Source organism: Oncorhynchus tshawytscha, linkage group LG07, assembly GCF_018296145.1.
Source record: "Oncorhynchus tshawytscha isolate Ot180627B linkage group LG07, Otsh_v2.0, whole genome shotgun sequence".
Taxonomy (NCBI): Eukaryota; Metazoa; Chordata; class Actinopteri; order Salmoniformes; family Salmonidae; genus Oncorhynchus; species Oncorhynchus tshawytscha.
The window spans coordinates 51280438-51303607 of record NC_056435.1 but is presented as its reverse complement, the minus strand read 5'-3'; the positions used below and the strand labels follow the sequence as shown (position 1 = coordinate 51303607).

Sequence of the window (23170 nt, the reverse complement as noted above, 5' to 3'; positions counted from 1 at the left end):
ACATCCTCACTTCTTTCCTGTTGCAGAGATGTCAAACCAGAGAATGTTCTCATTGATTGCATGGGATACAACAAGCTAGCAGACTTTGGTTCAGCTGCCAAGCTCACTGCTAATAAAAAGTTAAAAATCTTTACTTTGAATGATCACACATCAGATAGTGACACAATTGTAAATACCAAAGGTAATGAATATCCCAAAGATGGTTCCTTATTTTTCATTTTGAATGTGTGGAGAAGGTTCCGCATTTTTTTTAAACACAAACGGAATGCAATGGAAAATCGTTAACGACTCCAGCCACCCAAGCCATAGACTGTTCTCTCTGCTTCCACATGGCAAGCAGTACTGACATCAACAGGCTCCTGATCAGCTTCTATCCCAAAGCCATAAGACTGCTAAATAGCTAACAGAATGGTTACGGGGACTATCTGAGTTGACCTTGTACTACTTTTTGTACCATCTCTATGCCCACTCACAGGACTCTACACACTCACTGCACACTGACACTCCAACATGCACCCAAACATGCACACACATTTATACTGACTCCACACACACTCAAATACAATCATCATTTATGCTGCTGCTATTCTGTTTATCATATATCCTGATGCCTAGTCACCTTACCCCTATACATATCTACCTCTATACGTAGTATCCCTGCACATTGTAAATATGGTATTGGAACTAGGGCTGTTGTGGTGACCGTATTACCGCCACACTGGCGGTCATGAAAGCAGTCAAATTCCACGTGAATGTTTAAAGCTCTGATGCTGCTGATGGTCATAGAAGCCTACCAAACTTGCTAACTGCCTGGTACTCAGCACTCTATTGTCCCTCTAATCACTCTGACATGAATGCAAATGTAATCAAAAATCTAATCAAACACTTCATGAGAGCCCATGAGCTCATGTTATTAAGTATCATTTCTATAGGCTATGCAATTGTGTGAGAAAACAGTGATGGCCTCTATTAAATAGAGGATCCCATCAGCTTTCTATAGGCTAGGCCTACAATATTTATTTCTCAACTTTGCTAATATTAAGCACATTGCTTCTCTTTACAACAGGAGTATAATCTACCTGGCTGGCATGAAAATGAACCACAGGAAAATAATCCTCCAATTGCTATTTAAGTGCATAGATAACAACTATTTTCTTCCCCTGCCCCGGTTTCCCCAGTTAATAATGGTCCAGTCTAAATCAAAACAATTTTCACAAATATAATATTTAGTATATGTGAAGATGAGATTAAATCAAGAAAAGTCTGATGTGATAGGCTAATATTATCTCTTGAACTATATATTATCACTGATGCCCAGCATAAGGCAAGAAACAATGCATGCCTTTTTGTTGCAACTTTTTTTAAATCAATCATATTCGCACACCTCATGTAACCTAGCCTATATGTTTTGATAAGGTTTGTATCACAACTAAACTTTTTAAAATTGAGCACATTAATCCACTTAACAATGGGTGGAGAGCCTAACTGGCATACATACAGTTGAAGTCGGAAGTTTGCATACACCTAGGTTGGAGTCATTAAAACTCGTTTTTCAACCACTCCACAAATTTCTTGTTAACAAACTATAGTTTTGGCAAGTCGGTTAGGACATGTACTTTGTGCATGACAAGTAATTTTTCCAACACTTGTTTATAGACAGATTATTTCACTGTATCACACTTCCAGTGGGTCAGAAGTTTACATACACAAAGTTGACTATGCCTTTCAACAGCTTGGAAAATTTCAGAATGTCATGGCTTTAGAAGCTTCTGATAGGCTAATTGACACAATTTGAGTCAATTGGAGGTGTACCTGTGGATGCATTTCAAGGCCTACCTTGAAACTCAGTTCCTCATTTCTTGACATCATGGGAAAATCAAAAGAAATCAGCCAAGACCTCAGAAAAAAACATTGTAGACCTCCACAAGTCTGGCTAATCCTTGGGAGCCGTTTCCAAATGCCTGAAGGTGTCACATTCATCTGTACAAACAATAGTACGCAAGTATAAACACCATGGGACCACGCAGCTGTCATACCACTCAGGAAGGAGACGTGTTCTGTCTCCTAGAGATGAAGGTATTTGGGTGCGAAAAGTGCAAATCAATCCCAGAACAACAGCAAATGACCTTGTGAAGATGCTGGAGGAAACAGGTACAAAAGTATCTATATCCACAGTAAGATGAGTTCTAAATCGACATAACCTGAAAGGCTGCTCAGCAAGGAAGAAGCCACTGCTCCAAAACTGCCATAAAAAAGACAGACTGCTGTTTGCAACTGCATGTGCAACTGCACATGGGGACAAAGATCATACTTTTTGGAGAAATGTCCTCTGGTCTGATGAAAGGAAAATAGAATTGTTTGGCCATAATGACCATCGTTATGTTTGGAGGAAAAAGGGGGAGGCTTGCAAGCTGAAGAATACCATCCCAACCGTGAAGCACGGGGGTGGCAGCATCATGTTGTGCGGGTGCTTTGCTGCAGGAGGGACTGGTGCACTTCACAAAATAGATGGCTGCATGAGGAAGGAAAATTATGTGGATATATTGAAGCAACATCTCAAGACATCAGTCAGGAAGTTAAAGTTTGGTCGCAAATGGGTCTTCCAAATGGACAATGACCCCAAGCATACTTCCAAAGTTGTGGCAAAATGGCTTAAGGACAACAAAGTCAAGGTATTTTAGTGGCCATCACAAAGCCCTGACCTCAAACCCATAGAACATTTGTGAGCAGAACTGAAAAAATGCGGCGAGCAAGAATGCCTACAAACCTGACTCAGTTACACTAGTTTTGTCAGGAAGAATGGGCCAAAATTCACAAAAAGCTTGTTGTGGGAAGCTTGTGGAAGGCTACCCGAAACGTTTGACCCAAGTTTGTAGCCATTGAAAGGCAATGCTACCAAATACTAATTGAGTGTATGTAAACTTCTGACCCACTGGGAATGTGATGAAAGAAATAAAAGCTGAAATAAATCATTCCGTCTAGTGTTATTCTGACATTTCACATTCTTAAAATAAAGTGGTGATCGTAACTGAACTAAGACAGGGCATTTTTACTAGGATTAAATGTCAGGAATTGTGAAAAACTGAGTTTAAATGTATTTGGCTAAGGTGTATGTAAACTTCCAACTTCAACTGTATGCAGTACATGAGTTTCAGGTTTGGGGATGATAATTTTCACCATAAAAATGCACCTTTGATAATAAAAGCATTACATGCATAATCACATTTCCGGTCACTTTTGATGGTGTTTTCCCGCTAAATGAAACATTTAGCTTATAGCCTACTATGGTGTGTGCATTGCTGCATTTTTAATGTGAAGAAATAGCCTAATAGTTTATCAACATGTTAAGCTAAATTTTCTGATCTGTTGCGTTAGCCTTATTGCATAAAAAAAGTTTTTTGATGCTAGTGGTTGTATTAATTTGGGATCTATCACATCCCACAACTGTCCCAGACTATGTTTGGAATATTTATTTCTTGCACAATAGAATACATCAACTTTTGTACTATGGGGAAAGTAGATTGACATCGGCTAGTGCTTTTGCTGTTTGTTAGGCCTACTCATCTTGTTGGCTGACAAAAAGTAAATGTGGACAGTTCTTCCAACATGCGCCTCAGAATTGGATAAGGATGCGTGCAGTTGTGTCCCCAATGTGGTGTCTATCTTCACTTGTAGCCTGTGAGAAAGACCCAATCACGTGACGGAGAGCCATGTGAGTGAGAGGTGTTTTGGAGCACACAGCATGCAGGGAGAAGGGAATTATAATTATTATACTCAGCCCAAGGGCACAACGGCCTCTGGCCGCAAAAAGCATGGATTTTTTTAGGGGGCATTACGGCCACACAAAGGGGACGATGCTGGGAAATTCGAGGCATTATCAAGTCCTTGTCAAATTGTGAGTGAGAGAATGATGAAGTGTGTACAGCCAGCGCAAAAAAAACAAAGCAGAGCTCATCCCTTTCTTGCGACTTTTTCTAAATCATCATTAGAGTTGCATCATGCTATCAGACCTCAGGATAAGGCCAGGATACAGACAATTCGAGGTAACAAAAGTTTATTACAAAAACAGCGGGCAGGTAAACGATAGGTCAAGGGCAGGCAGAGGTCAGTAATCCAGAGCAGAGTCTGAAAGGTACAGAACAGCAGGCAGAGGTCAGTAATCCAGGGCACTGTCACAAGGTACCGAACGGCAGGGTCAGGGCAGGCAGAATGGTCAAAACCTGGAAAACTAGAAAACAGGGACTAGAGAGAAAACAGGAGTATGGCAAAACCGCTGGTGGGCTGAACAAGACAAACTGGCAACAGACAAACAGAGAACACAGGTATAAATACACAGGGGATAATGGGGCAGATGGGTGACACCTGGAAGGGGGTGGAGACAAGCACAAAGACAGGTGAAACAGATTAGGGTGTGACAATGCAGCCTTAGAATGTAATACAAATCTAAACATATAGCCCAAAGTTTGTATCACAACTAAAGTTACATAAATAACTCTAAATGAAGCATATAGGAGTACCTGTTTCTTTGTTAACCGCTTTTATTCAGCTTTGTTCAATTGTATTCTCCATACTATAAAATAATGCCACGGAATTCTAAGCAAATCTTGTCTGCTAAATGAACTAGTGCAGACCACAGCCATATGGCATAGCCAGATCAGGACCAAACATGAGGACAACTCGGATTATGCGATTCTGTTCTTCTGAAATAGACAACATTTTCTTCATATCATGTTTCTTTAGACCTGTTTAAAATAAATAATGGATTTATAGGGAAGGTGTAAGCTATATTACATGGATTTATTAGACTTTTTCAAATGTAGATGTTCCAAAGGTTTGCACCAGTGGAAGCCAGGAGATGCTAAATGTGTTTATGTTAAGTAAAAATGGTCCATTACCATGAGACCAGCAGTTATTTGCTTGACAATTACCAGCTGACGAAAGTTTGCGAACGCCACAGCCCTAATTGGAACTGACCCTGTATATATCTTCTTACTTTCTCATGTTCTTATTTCTGGAGTGTTTTTGTTCTACCTTATGTTATTTGTAAATGCTACATTGATATTGACTACTGCATTGTTGGGTTTGGAGATTGCAAGAAAGGCCTTTCACTGTATCAAATCAATTTTTTTATTTATATAGCCCTTCGTACATCAGCTGATATCGCAAAGTGCTGTACAGAAACCCAGCCTAAAACCCCAAACAGCAAGCAATGCTGTTTGGGGAAAATAAGTATTTGGTCACCTACAAACAAGCAAGATTTCTGGCTCTCACAGACCTGTAACTTCTTCTTTGAGAGGCTCATCTGTCCTCCACTCGTTACCTGTATTAATGGCACCTGTTTGAACTTGTTATTAGTATAAAAGACACCTGTCCACAAGCTCAAACTGTCACACTCCAAACTCCACTATGACCAAGACCAAAGAGCTGTCAAAGGACACCAGAAACAAAATTGTAGACCTGCACCAGGCTGGGAAGACTGAATCTGCAATAGGAAAGCAGCTTGGTTTGAATAAATCAACTGTGGGAGCAATTATTATGAAATGGAAGACATACAAGACCACTGATAACCTCCCTCGATCTGGGGCTCCACGCAAGATCTCATCCCGTGGGGTCAAAATGATCACAAGAACGGTGAGCAAAAATCCCAGAACCACACGAGAGGACCTAGTGAATGACCTGCAGAGAGCTGGGACCAAAGTAACAAAGCCTACCATCAGTAACACACTACGCCACCAGGGACTCAAATCCTGCAGTACCAGACGTGTCCCCCTGCTTAAGCCAGTACATATCCAGGCCCGTCTGAAGTTTGCTAGAGAGCATTTGCATGATCCAGAAGAAGATTGGGAGAATGTCATATGGTCAGATGAAACCAAAATTGAACTTTTTGGTAAAAACTCAACTCATCGTGTTTGGAGGACAAAGAATGCTGAGTTGCATCCAAAGAACACCATACCTACTGTGAAGCATGGGGGTGGAAATATCATGCTTTGGGGCTGCTTTTCTTCAAAGGGACCAGGACAACTGATCCGTGTAAAGGAAAGAATGAATGGGGCCATGTATCGTGAGATTTTGAGTGAAAACCTCCTTCCTTCAGCAAGGGCATTGAAGATGAAACGTGGCTGGGTCTTTCAGCATGACGAAGGAGTGGCTTCGTAAGAAGCATTTCAAGGTCCTGGAGTGACCTAGCCAGTCTCCAGATCTCAACCCCATAGAAAATCTTTGGAGGGAGTTGAAAGTCTGTGTTGCCCAGCAACAGCCCCAAAACATCACTGCTCTAGAGGAGATCTGCATGGAGGAATGGGCCAAAATACCAGCAACAGTGTGTGAAAACCTTGTGAAGACTTACAGAAAACGTTTGACCTCTGTCATTGGAAAACAAAGGGTATATAACAAAGTATTGAGATAAACTTTTGTTATTGACCAAATACTTATTTTCCACCATAATTTGCAAATAAATTCATTAAAAATCCTACAATGTGATTTTCTGGATTTTTTTTCTCATTTTGTCTGTCATAGGTGAAGTGTACTTATGATGAAAATTATAGGCCTCTCTCATCTTTTTAAGTGGGAGAACTTGCACAATTGGTGGCTGACTAAATACTTTTTTGCCCCACATATATATATATATATATATATATACACACACACACACACACACACACTCTATGTCTGAGCTAAACGACTACCGTCATCATGAAGTGCTTTGAGAGACTAGTCAAGGACCATATCACCTCCACCCTACCTGACACCCTAGACCCACTCCAATTTGCTTACCGCCCAAATAGGTCCACAGACGATGCAATCTCAAGCACACTGCACACTGCCCTAACCCATCTGGACAAGAGGAATACCTATGTGAGAATGCTGTTCATCGACTACAGCTCGGCATTCAACACCATAGTACCCTCCAAGCTCGTCATCAAGCTCGAGACCCTGGGTCTCGACCCCGCCCTGTGCAACTGGGTACTGGACTTCCTGACGGGCCGCCCCCAGGTGGTGAGGGTAGGCAACAACATCTCCTCCCCACTGATCCTCAACACTGGGGCCCCACAAGGGTGCGTTCTGAGCCCTATCCTGTACTCCCTGTTCACCCACGACTACGTGGCCACGCACGCCTCCAACTCAATCATCAAGTTTGCGGACGACACAACAGTGGTAGGCTTGATTACCAACAACGACGAGACGACCTACAGGGAGGAGGTGAGGGCCCTCGGAGTGTGGTGTCAGGAAAATAACCTCACACTCAACGTCAACAAAACTAAGGAGATGATTGTGGACTTCAGGAAACAGCAGAGGGAACACCCCCTATCCACATCGATGGAACAGTAGTGGAGAGGGTAGCAAGTTTTAAGTTCCTCGGCATACACATCACAGATAAACTGAATTGGTCCACTCACACAGACAGCATCGTGAAGAAGGCGCAGCAGCGCCTCTTCAACCTCAGGAGGCTGAAGAAATTCGGCTCGTCACCAAAAGCGCTCACAAACTTCTACAGATGCACAATCGAGAGCATCCTGGCGGGCTGTATCACCGCCTGGTACGGCAACTGCTCCGCCCTCAACCGTAAGGCTCTCCAGAGGGTAGTGAGGTCTGCACAATGCATCACCGGGGCAAACTACCTGCCCTCCAGGACACCTACACCACCCGATGTTACAGGAAGGCCATAAAGATCATCAAGGACATCAACCACCCGAGCCACTGCCTGTTCACCCCGCTATCATCCAGAAGGCGAGGTCAGTACAGGTGCATCAAAGCTGGGACCGAGAGACTGAAAAACAGCTTCTATCTCAAGGCCATCAGACTGTTAAACAGCCACCACTAACATTGAGTGGCTGCTGCCAACACACTGACACTGACACTGACTCAACTCCAGCCACTTTAATAATGGGAATTGATGGGAAATGATGTAAATATATCACTAGCCACTTTAAACAATGCTACCTTATATAATGTTACTTACCCTACATTATTCATCTCATACGCATACGTATATACTGTACTCTATATCATCGACTGCATCCTTATATAATACATGTATCACTAGCCACTTTAACTATGCCACTTTGCTTACATACTCATCTCATATGTATATACTGTACTCGATACCATCTACTGTATCTTGCCTATGCTGCTCTGTACCATCACTCATTCATATATCCTTATGTACATATTCTTTAAATCAAATCAAATCAAATTTTATTTGTCACATACACATGGTTAGCAGATGTTAATGCGAGTGTAGCGAAATGCTTGTGCTTCTAGTTCCGACAATGCAGTAATAACGAACAAGTAATCTAACTAACAATTCCAAAAAACTACTGTCTTATACACACACACTATGTCTGAGCTAAACGACTACCGTCATCATGAAGTGCTTTGAGAGACTAGTCAAGGACCATATGGAGACTTGGAGACTTTATCCCCTTACACTGTGTATAAGACAGTAGTTTTGGAATTGTTAGTTAGATTACTTGTTGGTTATTACTGCATTGTCGGAACTAGAAGCACAAGCATTTCGCTACACTCGCATTAACATCTGCTAACCATGTGTATGTGACAAATAAAATTTGATTTTTTTTTTCTTTTTTTCTATGTATAGCCTATTCATTACACTAGGATGAGGTAACATATTCATGAGAGAAAAGCTTGTGTGTTAGAGTTCAGAATCACTGAATAGCACTGAGATGTGATTAGAAGATGGCAAGAGCCTTTAGTTGACCAGATATGGCAAATTTCCTCATTGATGGTCACTATTTACAGTTGTTGTCAGTGTAAATAGACAAACCTGTGAAATTATAATTACTGTGAGCAATTCAAATTTTATAAGAGGATTTACTGGAATGTCTTTCCTTCCATGAAAGAACTCTGATGTGTTGACCCTGATGGAAATAAAATTGTAGCTAAATTCAGTTGTGAGTGTCGCCTGTCCAGGCACTTGATCATAGAGCTACTGTATTAGGATCCTTTGTTTAATTGACATGTTCTGTTAATTGTCTATCATATCAGATATGGCCTGGGAGGCTGTTCACCCGCCCAGATTAAATGGACTATTTGTCAAATATGCTATAATCAAAGGAACGTTAGTGAATCCAAATACTTCATAGGGATAAAATACTGTTAAAGATTATCATTGGATGGTGTGATTGCTGTGTGTCTGAAATGCAGAGAATTGTGTGTGGGTTTGTGTGATTGGTTTGTGTTTGTGTGTTGTGGGGCTGTGTTTGTTGACAATTGAGTGAGTGCAGAGCAGAGCAGATAGAGTGCTAGGCTATAAGGCTCCAGCTGATTAGCCCGAGCTGCTGCAGTGAAAGAGAGAGAGGGAGACACTACAGTGTATGTATTAATGGGAGAGGGGGAGGGAGACAGAGGAGATTGTGTGTGCGTGTGTGTGTGTGTACGCCAGTTGCTGTGCTACATCCCCTCTCCTGCCTCACTCTTCTATCACTTCCCTCATTTAAAAAAAATCTGTTGCCTCTTTCACGGCTTACCTCTCTCACACTCTCCCCTCTCTTCCTCATTCGTTCTCCCTTCCCTCCTCACGCAGCCCTCCCTCCCTTACTTCCGACGCTCCGCGCCGAAGATGATACCTCCAATTTTGAGGAGCCTCCGGAGAAGCCTCGGCCCTGGCAAGCAGATGCCTAGCGAGACCCTGTGCAGCCGAGCTTCCAGGGCCAGGACCTGCCCTTTCTAGGCTGGTTCTTCAGCAGGGAGTTGACAGCACTGGCCAAGTCTGAGTAAGTACTGTACCTTGAGCTGCATCAGTCAGTCGAGCCCCTCTCCTCTCCCCTTGATAAGTGTCAGTCACAGGTGGTGGCTGGTTTGCCTTGTGGGTTGAAATTGAGCATTGCCACAGCAACTCCACAGCAACACTCTCCAGGTATCCTCCAACCAAGTCTTTCTATATGCTGCCTGGGTCTATTGGCTGTTTTTTCTCATCCTGCAGTGGCAGTGCTTGGCTGGTGACTTTATAATGGCTTGTTGGCGATGTGCTGTCAGACCGAATGAGGGGATTCCCCCCCTCTCTCCTGTCTCCTTGGAGACAAGCCCCTATTTCATGCATTCTAACTGACCGTTTTTGCCATTGAAACACAGCTGTCTGATTGAGAAATTCATGTTGGGATTGAGAATAAGAGGAGTGCCAGTGGTTTGTTGGCATCTGTCTACCTCTTCGACTGCTGTGGAGATCAGACCGATCAGAGCTGTGTGGTTGGCGAATGTAGCTTTCTTCTATTATTGAACCTTCACAGAGCTGGTTGGTATTCCGGTGAGTGTGTCGATGTCGTGCACTGCTGTGAGGTAGAGGAGACTCTCCCTCTTCTCCCCAGTTGTGTGCATGTTAAAGGACTCTGTCTTTGTTATTGCCCCTTGGTGTATAACGGCTTTGCCAGTTTGACAGTGGGGTGGTTTGGTTGGTAATTGACTCAACTAGTTAGGGGTTTGCTAAATGCTAATTCCCTAATAATGCACCAGCTGCATTTCTAGCACTAACTGTTCCCTGCGGCAGGTTAATTGCAGAAGCTGCTAGATACAGAGGAGCAGGAGGGCAAAAAGACCAAAAAAATACTAAACAAAAAGCAAGATTGGGCTAGTCAGAGAAAGGAGGGATGCAGATTGGTGAAGATAATGTATTTCTATGGAAACCGGGATGTTATTTGTCCCCACCCCCATTGTTCTCCCTTTCTTTCTCTCCCCCGCTCTCTTCCCTGTTTTTACATTCACATATTTTTCTTCTCTCCCAAGGCGCTGTAGAGCTCTAACAAACAGTGATCTGTTTTTGGTTTTCTTTTTTGCTCGGCTTTTAATGATAACAAACAAGCAGCTCAATCAAGATAGAAGTTTGTGTTGCCTATGCAGAATTGATTAAAATGCTTGTTATGCCCAATGAGGGGAAAATGCAGATCAATCTAGGCAAAATGCAAATGGACATCTGTTTAGCAGACTTGGAGCAGATGGGATCTCCTGTAGCTGACCTGTGCAAACATGTAACCACACAGAACCTGCCCAGCCATCAGTCCTGGCTATCTTAGACAATGTAGCCAGCACTGACCATCCATCTATTACCTCTGCACAGTGTGATGCCGGCAGCAATACCCATCGTGTGTTCGCTGTTCGCCAGCCTCCTTCTCTCCCAGGGGCATTGAGATGAGGGATATATCTCGCTCAGTACGCCCTCAAGGAAAACTGGTGATGATTTTGGTGGATGCATGTACCCATTTCTGTCATTTCAATGTATCAGTCAGTTTCAATCTGTATTAATGTGTTGGTGGTACTGACAACTCTAGGAAATGTGCTGTTGTGTTTACAAAGCAGATTTCTATTTAGACATTTGACTATTTTCTCATGGTTTGTATGTTCATAATTTGACAGACCATTTGTCGTTATGTAAACAAGATTCTCTGTGATAGATATTGGTGAAAGTGGAATCTATATTATATGCATATGCAAATATTCATTCATGTCATTCAGATCTTTTTATAGTAGTCAGGGAAAATACAAAATGGTTCAAACATAATCCTTTTTGATTGAATCTATAAAAGCATGTTTTCCATCAGAGCTGGCCAGAAAACTAAATGGATCCCGGTGAGATTTAAGCTTACACATAGCGCTTAATTTCTATGATATATTGTGATCTGTAGTGGTGAAGGTATGACAGCAAGATAAGTCTTCATTTTTTAAGAGTTAGGTCTAGACATCATGTGTTTAGTCCTATGACAACAAGAGCATAAGCCCCAAAACAATGAAGCCTATGATAAAAAACAAGTGAAGAAAGTCTTATTTTAAGTCGATAGTTCCGTCCTCCAACATCAAGCGGTGGATTTATTGTACCTTCCCTTTAATATCTTAATCCTCTCAATCAGTCATCTAATTACCACGAATGAACCTTCTAAGCATTAGAGGATTGACTTCAAATTCAATGTCTGCCGACTCGGTCTTGACTTTTCAGATTGACTCAACATAGTCTAGAATAGATAGACGCCGTACCAAATTATATTGAGAGAAGAAATAGGCCTAGTTGCTTTGAAGCAAAGCTAAATGAAATGGTATTACAAATGCATTATTTTTTAGCTTGAATGGCAGTCATGAAATAAGCTATTGAGTGCCAATAAGAATGACACATATTTGTCAAACTCAAGGAGCATATGCCTTTGCGTTCAATTCAAAATGTATTTATTTTTTGTCAAAGAATGGTGTATTAAATGTGTTCTCCCCTGTGTCTTTTCCTAGGCCAGTGGCTTCAGGCCTCAACTCTCCTGCCAAAACCAACTCCATGGAGAAAAAGCTTCATATTAAAAAACAAAGAATTAGTTGAAACTCAAGACAAATGTCACAAGGTAATGTGCAGCTTCTTTTTTTTTTTTTTGCTTTTTCCCCTGGAAATGGGCCACATGTTAATGAGCATTTTATCTTTATTTGAATAACTAATTGAAAATCACGGAGAAATTAGGAGATTGTAGTGGAGTTAGAATGTGGATGATGCGCAGCATAGCATACATGGCAGACTCTCTAGCTGGGTATTGATTTCAGTGCAACTATAACCAATATAGTCTTATCTAGAATCAGCTTTTAAACCAATCAATAACAGTTCATTAATTATGTATTGATTACCAGATATCACCTGCCCTATCTTGTGACATTGACAGTGATATAGGGCAAACTTTAAATATAAGCACCTTTTGAGTGACAATATCCCTTCTCCTTTGATAAAATTGTATACAACTCTGAGAAACCTTTGAGTGACAGTACAATATTCCGCTGTCTCTTGTGGCTTATGCCCTAGATGGAGCAGGAGATCTCTAGGTTTCAGCGCAAGATGACTGACCTGGAGTCAGTTCTGCACCAAAAGGATGTGGAGCTTAAGGCCTCTGAGACCCAGAGGACCATCCTGGAGCAGGACCTGGCCACCTACATCACAGAGTGCAGCGTGAGTACCTTATTATAGTGCATGATCTCAAAATATGTCAGTGTGTTGGTTTCTTATCTACATCTATACATACAGTACATCAGAGTACAGTGTGACTACCTTATAGCGTGTATACTGTTACATCAATGTTGCAGTAAAATACATGTTGAGGTGATTTATTTTAATGCATTGTGATTCAATTACAATGTGACACGTGTGCATGTGTTTTGTGTGTTTTTTTTGTGCATGCATATATGTGTGTGTGATATATGCATTTGAACAGAGCTTAAAGCGCAGCCTGGAGGCAGCCCGTGTGGAGGTGTCTCAGGAGGATGACAAGGCTCTGCAGCTTCTGCATGACATCAGAGAGCAGAGCAACAAGATGCAGGAGATCAAGGAACAGGTAGATTTATACTCCCCTACGGTGAACATCATGCTTACTAATCTCACACCAAGGGTCGTATGCATCAAGCATCTCAGAGTATAAGTTCTGATCTAGGATCAGACCCCTCTGTCCATCCATCTTAGCCTATCCGTATGACGTAAAAGGCTAGACGGATCCTAAATCAGCACCTACTCTGAGACACTTGATACATACGGCACCAAACCTACTAACTAACCCTCTGCCTTTGAGTTGTAACACAAACTAAGGCTGTGTCCAAAACTCAAGACATCTCCCCTTGTTAGATGTTCTTCTAAAGGAAACACCATTTTGTAGACGTTCCCAAATCCAGAACAAATAAAATTCACTCTAGTAAGAACCAATGATGTATATCTATGATCAGGACTCCTGAAATCACTGAATGGTTGATGAGAACCATTTTAGTTCATTGTGTAGCCTAGGCCTAGCCAGTCCAGTGTTACTGTTCTGCTCTTCCATCTCTGCCTCATATTATGCATTATAAGTTCATCATGGGAACATCCATCATACAGGAAACTCTTGCACATTTGCAATGCATATACATTTTAATGCAGTATATTGCATTCATTACCAATTCCTCTCACAACAGTATTTATCTTTCTTATAACTCAATTCTGTGACCCTTCAAACATAGACACAAGGACACACACACAATCCTTTGTAGAAACTAGCCTGGCGTAGCTCTGCAGTCTATCTCTCTGGTCTGGTGTGAATCTCTGTGGTAGGACATCTAGGAGCCAGTGGATGATGCCCTCTGTGGCAGTAAGCAGTATGAGAGAGGGAGAGTTCCACACCCACCATAGGGATCAGGCTTAGCAGGGATCAGGCTTTTTGTCTGTGATTCATCATCATATACTGTCCAGCAGCAGAAAGGCTCATTCTACGGCTGTTAGTACAATAAGCCGTATAAACCCACTGTCTCAATGAGAAGCTAATTCTACAGCTGTTAGTACAAGCTGTTTAACCCCACCGTCTCAATGAGAGGCTCATTCTACGGCTGTTTAGTACAACAAAACAGCCCTGGTCGGATATTATCAATTAGACATGGGTTGATGAATCATAAATGGAAAAGAGTACTTTTTATTTTGACAATATATATATATATATATATATATATATATATATATTCACCTTTATTTAACCAGGTAGGCTAGTTGAGAACAAGTTCTCATTTGCAACTGTGACCTGGCCAAGATAAAGCGTAGCAATTCGACACATACAACAACACAGAGTTACACATGGAATAAACGAAACATACAGTCAATAATACAGTAGAACAAAAGAAAACAAAAAGTCTAAATACAGTGAGTGCAAATGAGGTAAGTTAAGGAAATAAATAGGCCATGGTGGCAAAGTAATTACAATATAGCAATTAAACACTGGAATGGTAGATCGGCAGAAGATGAATGTGCAGGTAGAGATACTGGGGTGCAAAGGAGCAAAATAAATAAATACCAGTATGGGGGTGAGGTAGGTAGATAGATGGGCTGTTTACAGATGGGCTATGTACAGGTGCAGTGATCTGTAAACTGCTCTGACAGCTGGTGCTTAAAGCTAGTGAGGGAGATGTGAGTCTCCAGCTTCAGAGATTTTTGCAATTCGTTCCAGTCATGGGCAGCAGAGAACTGGAAGGAAAGACGACCAAAGGAGGAATTGGCTTTGGGGGTGACCAGTGAGATATACCTGCTGGAGCACGTGCTACGAGTGGGTGCTGCTATGGTGACCAGTGAGCTGAGATAAGGCGGGGCTTTACCTAGCAGAGACTTGTAGATAACCTGTAGCCAGTGGGTTTGGCGACGAGTATAAAGCGAGGGCCAACCAACGAGAGCGTACAGGTCGCAATGGTGGGTAGTGTATGGGGCTTTGGTGACAAAACGGATGGCACTGTGATAGACTGCATCCAGTTTGTTGAGTAGAGTGTTGGAGGCTATTTTATGGATGACATCACCGAAGTCGAGGATCGGAAGGATGGTCAGTTTTACGAGGGTATGTTTGGCAGCATGAGTGAAGGATGCTTTGATGCGATATAGGAAGCCGATTCTAGAATTCATTTTGGATTGGAGATGCTTAATGTGAGTCTGGAAGGAGAGTTTACATTCTAACCAGACACCCAGGTATTTGTAGTTGTCCACGTATTCTAAGTCAGAGCAGGTGCGGGCAGCGATCGACTGAAAAGCATGCATTTAGTTTTACTTGCGTTTAAGAGCAGTTGGAGGCCACGGAAGGAGAGTTGTATGGCATTGAAGCTCGTCTGGAGGTTAGTTAACACAGTGTCCAAGGAGGGGCCAGAGGTATGGAGAAGGGTGTCGTCTGCGTAGAGGTGGATCAGAGAATCACCAGCAGCAAGAGCAACATCATTGATGTATACAGAAAAGAGAGTCGGCCTGAGAATTGAACCCTGTGGCACACCCATAGAGACTGTCAGAGGTCCAGACAACAGGCCCTCCGATTTGACACACTGAACTCTATCAGAGAAGTAGTTGGTAAACCAGGCGAGGCAATCATTTGAGAAACCAATAAGTTGAGTCTGCCAATAAGAATGTTGTGATTGACAGAGTCGAAAGCCTGAGTCAAAAGCCTTGGCTTATAATGATTATAAGGAAGCGGTTTGCCATCCTGAAGACTGGATGTCATTATAGCAGGGATCTCCAGCAGGTCGATCACAGGCCACCTATGAGTAGCTCACCAAACAATTCTGAAAGTGTATGTATTTTTCATGTGTTCCATCGCAAAATGTCATGAAAAAATATCACAAGTATAAGACACCTCAAGCTCCCGGCTACTATCCAGTCAATTCAACATTGGCATTAAAAAGTTAAAGGTACCACAGTCTCCCAAATAATTTCCAGCAACGTTGCCCCTGCATGTCTGTGGTGCGAGCATGTCTCATTCAATTCATGAGAGAGATATTTTTTTTCAGCCCTTTAAAATGGTTTTCCATTTCTGATTTAAGCATGGACATGGACTCAGAACATCCAATTGTATTGTTTCTCTATGAATAATAGTAATTTTGAGAGTGAAAAACTGAAAAAATCCCAAACCAGGAAAAACAGAATTCAGAAAAATACAAAGAGAGCCTATTTGAAAGCTAGGGTAAAATGTATGAGTAGCTCGCAATGTTTCATCATTTAAAATTAGCTCTCAGGCGTCACTGCACAGCTATTTTCAGGTTTCTCCAGAGACGTTCGATCGTGTTCAAGTCCGGGCTCTGGCTGGGCCACTCAAAGACATTCAGAGACTTGTCCCGAAGCCACTCCTGCGTTGTCTTGGCTGTGTGCTTAGGGTCGTTGTCCTGTTGGAAAGTGAACATTAGCCCCAGTCGGAGGTCCTGAGTGCTATGGAGAAGGTTTTCATCAAGGATCTCTCTGTACTTTGCTCTGTTCATCTTTCCCTCGATCCTGACTCGTCTCCCAGTCCCTACCGCTGAAAAACATCCCCACAGCATGATGCTGCAACCACCATGCTTCACAGTAGGGATGGTGCCAGGTTTTCTCCATAAGTGACACTTGAGATTCAGGCCAAAGACTTCAATCTTGGTTTCATCAGACCAGAGAATCTGGTTTCTCATGGTCAGAGTCTTTAGGTGCCTTTGGGCAAACTCCAAGCGGGCTGTAATGTGCCTTTTACTGAGGAGTGGCTTCCACTCTACCATAAAGGCCTGATTGGCTGAGTGCTGCAGAGATGGTTGTCCTTCTGGAAGGTTCTCCCATCTCCACAGAGGAACTCTAAAGCTCTGTCAGAATGACCATCAGATCCTTGGTCATCTCTCTGACCAAGGCACTTCTCCCCCGATTGCTCAGTTTGGCCAGGCAGCCAGCTCGAGGAAGAGTCTTGGTGGTTCCAAACTTCTTCCATTTAAGAATGATGGAGGCCACTGAGTTCTTGGGGACCTTCAATGCTTTAGAAATGTTTTGGTACCTTTCCCCAGATCTGTGCCTCGACACAATCCTGAATCGGAGCTCTACAGACAATTCCTTCGACCTCATGGCTTGGTTTTTGATCCGACATGCACTGTCAACTGTAGGACCTTATATAGACAGGTGTGTGCCTTTCCAAAATAATGTCCAATTAATTTAATTTACCACAGGTGGACTCCAATCAACTTGTAGAAATGTCTCACGGATGATCAATGGAAACCGGACAGTCTCATAGCAAAGGGTCTGAATATTTATGAAAACAAGATTTGTTTTTATTTTTTATAAATTAGCAAAAAAAAACTATTTTCGCTTTGTCATTATGGGTTATTGTGTTTGTAGATTTCAGAGTTTTTTATTTAATACATTTTAGCATAAGGCTGTAGTGAAACAAAATTAGGAAAAAGTAAAGGGGTCTGAATACTTTCCAAATGCACTGTATCAACAGTTTTGTAGTTCTCGAGATGTCCGATCCTGAGACCACATATTGAGTCTCTCGTGTCAGATACATTTCTACTTGGTCTCTGACAGTGAGGACTTGTAACCAGACCAGCGGAGTAAGGAACTCAATTATCAGCTTCCATTCAGAAAGTTGTGTGCTCACTATAAGGGGAGACGGGGAAATTGTTACAAAAGTCTTTAGATCTATTAGACATGTTGGCGAACCTATTGGACATAGGCCTTCAGTGTGTGACCGGCTGATAAAAGGACAGCAATCGTAATTCCAGAAATCATGTAGGAGAGTGCACTTTTTGTAAAACACAAAAGGGCTAGAGTGGCTACACACAGGTATATGCCCGATACACACTTTTTTTCAGTGGGCATTGCGTATACTCACTTCTTAATCCCTTCTGTTGTGTATCAAAGTAGTGTAGTGGAGGTATACGACATATTAATGATGTAGTACAATAGCGAAATCATGCACAAAGTGGCCTACACATTCGCAAAACACGTCAAATATATTCACATGCGCACAGCACACACAGCCTAGTTTCAGCATTATATTATTAAATGAATTATATAATGCAGACTCTTATCAATAGGGAGGGCATTTGTTTTGCTCAATTGAATTAAAAGGCAACTACACCCTCCAAAAATATGTTTTCCCAGACCTCAAAAATGATCTCCTGATGTGGTTTAAGCATTGTTGTGGACATCAGTGTGAAGATCTGGAAAAATCTATAGGAAAATATAGAATTTTTCACGCAGGGCACCTTTCCTTCACACAGGACCCACTACAACACTGCATAGGACCGATTTGAAAGACAGCAGTACATTCTCTCGGACATAATAAGCCAGTAGGGCCCAATCATAAGAATACAAAACAACCATTAGGCAAAGCATTTCCCAATCGAAATGTACCACTATTACAACGCATTGCAAAAAACATTTCCTGTTTAACACACAAAGTAACCATTGATCTAAGGTTTAAATGCAACAATGTTTCACACAAGTTATTTTCAAAGAGATGGCTAACAACAGCAAGCGTGCTGCAATAAAAAAAAAACACAGTTCCATCCACCAGATGATTATCATTTGAAACTTAACTTCTTGTTGAAAGTTATTCTTGAAAAGGGAGAAGCTAACAAACTAGCAACAACATCCTCTTCAATAACACCTGCTGCAGCCGCTGCAAACTAACCTTCAACAAAAGCTAGCTAGAACTTGGGAAAAGAACTGCTCACTTTCAGACAGTGACCGGTTGGCCTTTAAGAAAACAGAAGTTTCCATTCATTTTTGTAAAAACCGTCCCACTATTACAAGTCAATGTGATTGGTTGATTCTTCTGTCACTCCAAAATGTTGCCCTAATACATTTGAATGGCAGATGCATTCTATCAAGATTCTGATGGCCTGCTCGGCAATGGCTGACTTAGCTTGCTAAATGTATCTCCCCAGAGATCACAAATGGAAAATCCTGATTGGATCTTTTTTTCTCTTCAGTGTTAACCTTTCTAACAAAAACTGAACAGATTAAATCAGAACATAAATATATTATTTTATTAATCCTTAGAATTTCTATGAAAGTGTAGAAGGCTCTTATTGTTCCCCACTGTGTTTGGGTTAGTAAACATTTGTAGAGTGGCTCTGTTTGCCCTCAGCATGCATTTTTTTTCACCATTCTGAATGTTTAAAAGATCCATATGTTTTTCTGAAATATGAACACAGAAATACTGCACATTTTGAACTCTTATTGTGGTAACGATTTGACAAAATTACAGTCATGGTCTTGCAGCCATTGTCATTTTCTGGTCTCGGACCGCTAGTCTCCCTCCCGGTCTCGGTCTTGACTCGGTCTCACCCCCCTCTCCGGGTCTTGGTCTTGACTCGATTCGCTCCGGTCTTGATTAGGTCTCGCTTTAGGTGGTCTCGAACACAACACTGTATATTATGTCTCTTCCTTTGCCTTTTACTTCAGGAGTACCATGCCCAGCTGGAGGAAATGCAGGTCACTATCAGACAGCTGGAAGAGGACCTGTCGGCCGCCCGGCGCCGTAGTGACCTGTACGAGTCAGAGCTTCGAGACTCCCGGAATACCAGTGAGGAACTCAAGAGGAAGGCTGTGGACTACCAGCAGAGAATCCAAAAGGTGTGTGTGTGTGTGTGTGTGTGTGTGTGTGTGTGTGTGTGTGTGTGTGTGTGTGTGTGTGTGTGTGTGTGTGTGTGTGTGTGTGTGTGTGTGTGTGTGTGTGTGTGTGTGTGAGAAACTGAGTAGGCCAGGGAGGAGGTTTTTCCTGTGTTGCCACTGAAAGTAATCTACAGTTGTTGTGAACTGTGAATGCTAACATGTCTGCATGTCTCCTCAAGGCGAAGGAGCAAGGGAAGACCGAGGTAGAGGAACTTCTTTGCAAACTGGAGAAGGTATGTCCTGATGTCATGTCCATGGATGAACTGTATTGCTGAGGAGATAATAGACAATGTGCTCACCCATACTCTTCAAAATGGTTGGGTTCTGAATCCTCGTTTTGTAAAGTCCATAGGGAATAAAAGGGATAATATCACAAATGTATGTATTGCCTTGCACTGATGCGTTTTGGCCTCCGCCTTCTTCAGCATGCAGAGATTGGGTCCCATTATTAATAGATCAATTTCACACGTTGACATTAGTCAGCCAAACTTTCATACTGTTTTTCAGACCAATGCTGAACAGCAAGTGAAAATCCAGGAACTCCAAGACAAACTTTCAAAGGTACATTTTCTATTGTTTTCTTCTGACGAGACACACTATGGGAATTGCTTGAACTGATCATTAGAAATGTTGTTAGATATTTGCCAAAAAAGGTTGACCTATCCCTTTAATGGACCCAAATTAATAGTTAGTCATCAGCTGTCATCACTGTGGTCCAATAGGTACAAAGCGCTGAATAGTTTTGATGTAATGAGTCATTGACATTCACAATTGACACCAGTTGTGATAAAAAAAAACTATTCTTGGCTAAATGCTCCCGAGTGGCACTGCATCTCGGTGCTAGAGGCGTCCCTACAGACCCTGGTTTGATCCCGGGATCGGGTGTCCCATAGGGCGGCGCACATTTGGCCCAGCGTCGTCCGGGTTAGGGGAGGGTTTGGCCGGGGTAGGCCGATATTGTAAAATAAGAATTTGTTCTTAACTGACTTGCCTAGTTAAATAAAGATTAAATCCAAAAATAAAAAGCCATCTATTTGCATTGACCTTTGCTCACTGTGTGTTGGAAAACTTGACATTAAAAAGTAATGAAGCCTAAGGGGCTTTGTTGTCTCCACACGCTGTTTCATTTGACCCTTGACCCCCAGGCGGTGAAAGCCAGCACAGAAGCCACAGAGCTGTTGCAGAACATCCGGCAGGCTAAAGAACGTCTGGAGCGGGAGCTGGAGCGCCTGCGGAGCAAGGCCGACCCCAGCGACACCCTCCGACGACGTCTCAGAGAGACCGAGGTACAGACTAGACAGTCATATTTGTGATTGTTTGTTTTATTGTTTGCATTGTAATATCCATGTATTTCAGTGTCGTTGACTGTCCTGTGGGTATTATTATGAACTTGAACATTGTGTGTCCTGCAGGAGGGTAAGAGGACCCTGGAGAACCAGGTGAAGCGTCTGGAGATGGTGGAGCGGAGGGAGAACAAGCTGAAGGACGATATCCAGACCAAATCCCAGCAGATCCAGCAGATGGCTGATAAGATCCTGGTGAGAGATGAGGGATAAAGTTCCTCTTAATATGCTGACTCCCCTCCATTCCTCTATCCCTCTCTTCCTTACCCCCTTATCTCAGAACACAGGGTAGAGTGGGCACATACACACACACACACAGTCGTATACATATGCACAGTCGGATGCACACACACACACACACACACACACACACACACACACACACAGGGAACACCCTGCTTGCTGCCCCATGGCACGCATACACACACATTTCTTTCTGTTGGGATGTCCCGCCTGCTGTCACAAGCCACAACAGATCCGCCACTCACACAGGGGACATCTTTCCTTACACATTCACGCTGGCTGGGCTGCACTCCAGCATGAAAGGCCACCACTACCACTGTGTCATGGACAAACAGCTCTTCCAAGCGAGTTTCTCTGTCATGGACTTAGTGACAGTGTGGATTGTGCTTTCATCATCCATACTGTGTTTCCTTTTAGGTTCATTTTGTAGTTTCTTCTTGTTTTATTGTGTACATTGTGGATATTCATGGCTGTGTGTGTTTGCTGGTGCAGGAGCTGGAGGAGAACCTGAGGGAGACCCAGTCCACAGCACAGCGGATGGAGACTCACCTGGTGCAGAAGGAGAAGCTCTACGAGGACAAAATTAAGGTAGAGTGGACTTTCAGTCATCCTTGCGACCTGCATGATGAGCAGGCTGTCTTTCTATATTGAAAAGTGTTGACAAGTCAGCTATCTGGTCACCTGGCTTTGTTGATCCCCTTCAACCAGGGGTCATGTTCAATACGGTAGACCGTGGCAAAACAATGTTTGCAACTGAAAAACAGAAATCTGTGTTCTTATTGGACATGGTCCGGTAGTACCGCCGCATTCACTGTTTCAGTTTTCCTCCCTGCTGAACACTACCCAGGTCCTTGAGGCCCAGATGAAGGTGGACCTGGCAGACAAGGAGAGCTTGGAGTTCAAACGGGCCCACCACCAGGAAGAGGCCCGGGAGAAGTGCAAGCTCCTAAGTGAACAGAAAGCAGTAAGGACCATTTTCACAGAGATATATATAAATAATACATTGTCAGAGAAAGAAGTAGAACTCAATCTCATCAATTCTGCTCCAGCCTTATTTCTCCTGTTCAATTCAGTGATCAAACAGTGCTAAGAAACCAACATGAAACAAGGCGCTGCCGAAAAAGTTTTAACTAGCGAACTCTGCACTTTTTAACTGACTGCACTTTGAATCTAGTTATTTAAAAATGTTCTGTACAAAGCTGTGTTGATTGTCCATACAGTAGGTGCAGGACTGTGTAGTGCAACAGTGCTTGCATTTTGGAGAGGAAAATTCTGTGCAAAGTGAACATTAATGAATTCATTCGCTTGTGTGTAAGTCGGTCAGTCGCGAGACTGTAGATAAAAGTGGAGATGAGAACATTGAATGAAACGCATCATAAGCTGCATGTTATAGAACAGGAGCAAGCCAATTTAAGTGAGCAAGCTGAATAAAAGGGGCCATGTAGGCAGGAGCCTCAGAGATCTCTGCTACAGCTTGTGATTGTTTGAGGACAGATTCTCTGACATATTTATGGGCTAAGTTCTGTTTGTTTTCTTTGGCGCTACTCTCAATTTGTCAATGGGAATCTTGTGGAGGTTAAAGGCTGGGATAATTTAGAGTATTCTGTTACACCAGGTCACTCTGCAAAGTCCTGATTTAAGTCTGTAATCTCATTAATGTGATAGACTTGAGTTAGCTCCCGCTAATAGGATTTTGGACCAGAGCCAGACGACATTTGAC

At 42.5% G+C, this 23170-nt stretch overlaps 1 protein-coding gene across 6 annotated transcripts in view; it reads left to right on the top strand.

Moving 5' to 3' along the window:
- Nucleotides 1-9393: 9393 nt before the first annotated feature.
- LOC112254787 (citron Rho-interacting kinase) overlaps nucleotides 9394-23170 on the top strand; it is a 47247-nt gene continuing 33470 nt past the window's right edge. For 3 of the 6 annotated variants that reach the window (XM_024427637.2, XM_024427638.2, XM_024427636.2), the window contains exons 1-11: nucleotides 9395-9734; nucleotides 12226-12332; nucleotides 12779-12922; nucleotides 13185-13304; nucleotides 19655-19825; nucleotides 20044-20097; nucleotides 20372-20425; nucleotides 21010-21150; nucleotides 21277-21402; nucleotides 21943-22038; nucleotides 22298-22414. In XM_024427637.2, coding sequence (XP_024283405.1) covers nucleotides 12779-12922; nucleotides 13185-13304; nucleotides 19655-19825; nucleotides 20044-20097; nucleotides 20372-20425; nucleotides 21010-21150; nucleotides 21277-21402; nucleotides 21943-22038; nucleotides 22298-22414 — 1023 coding nt within the window. In that variant the 5' untranslated portion in view covers nucleotides 9395-9734; nucleotides 12226-12332. Of the gene's footprint in view, nucleotides 9735-12225; nucleotides 12333-12778; nucleotides 12923-13184; nucleotides 13305-19654; nucleotides 19826-20043; nucleotides 20098-20371; nucleotides 20426-21009; nucleotides 21151-21276; nucleotides 21403-21942; nucleotides 22039-22297; nucleotides 22415-23170 lie in introns of all 6 variants that reach the window. The other 3 variants (XM_024427640.2, XM_024427641.2, XM_024427639.2) reach the window with 2 other exon arrangements.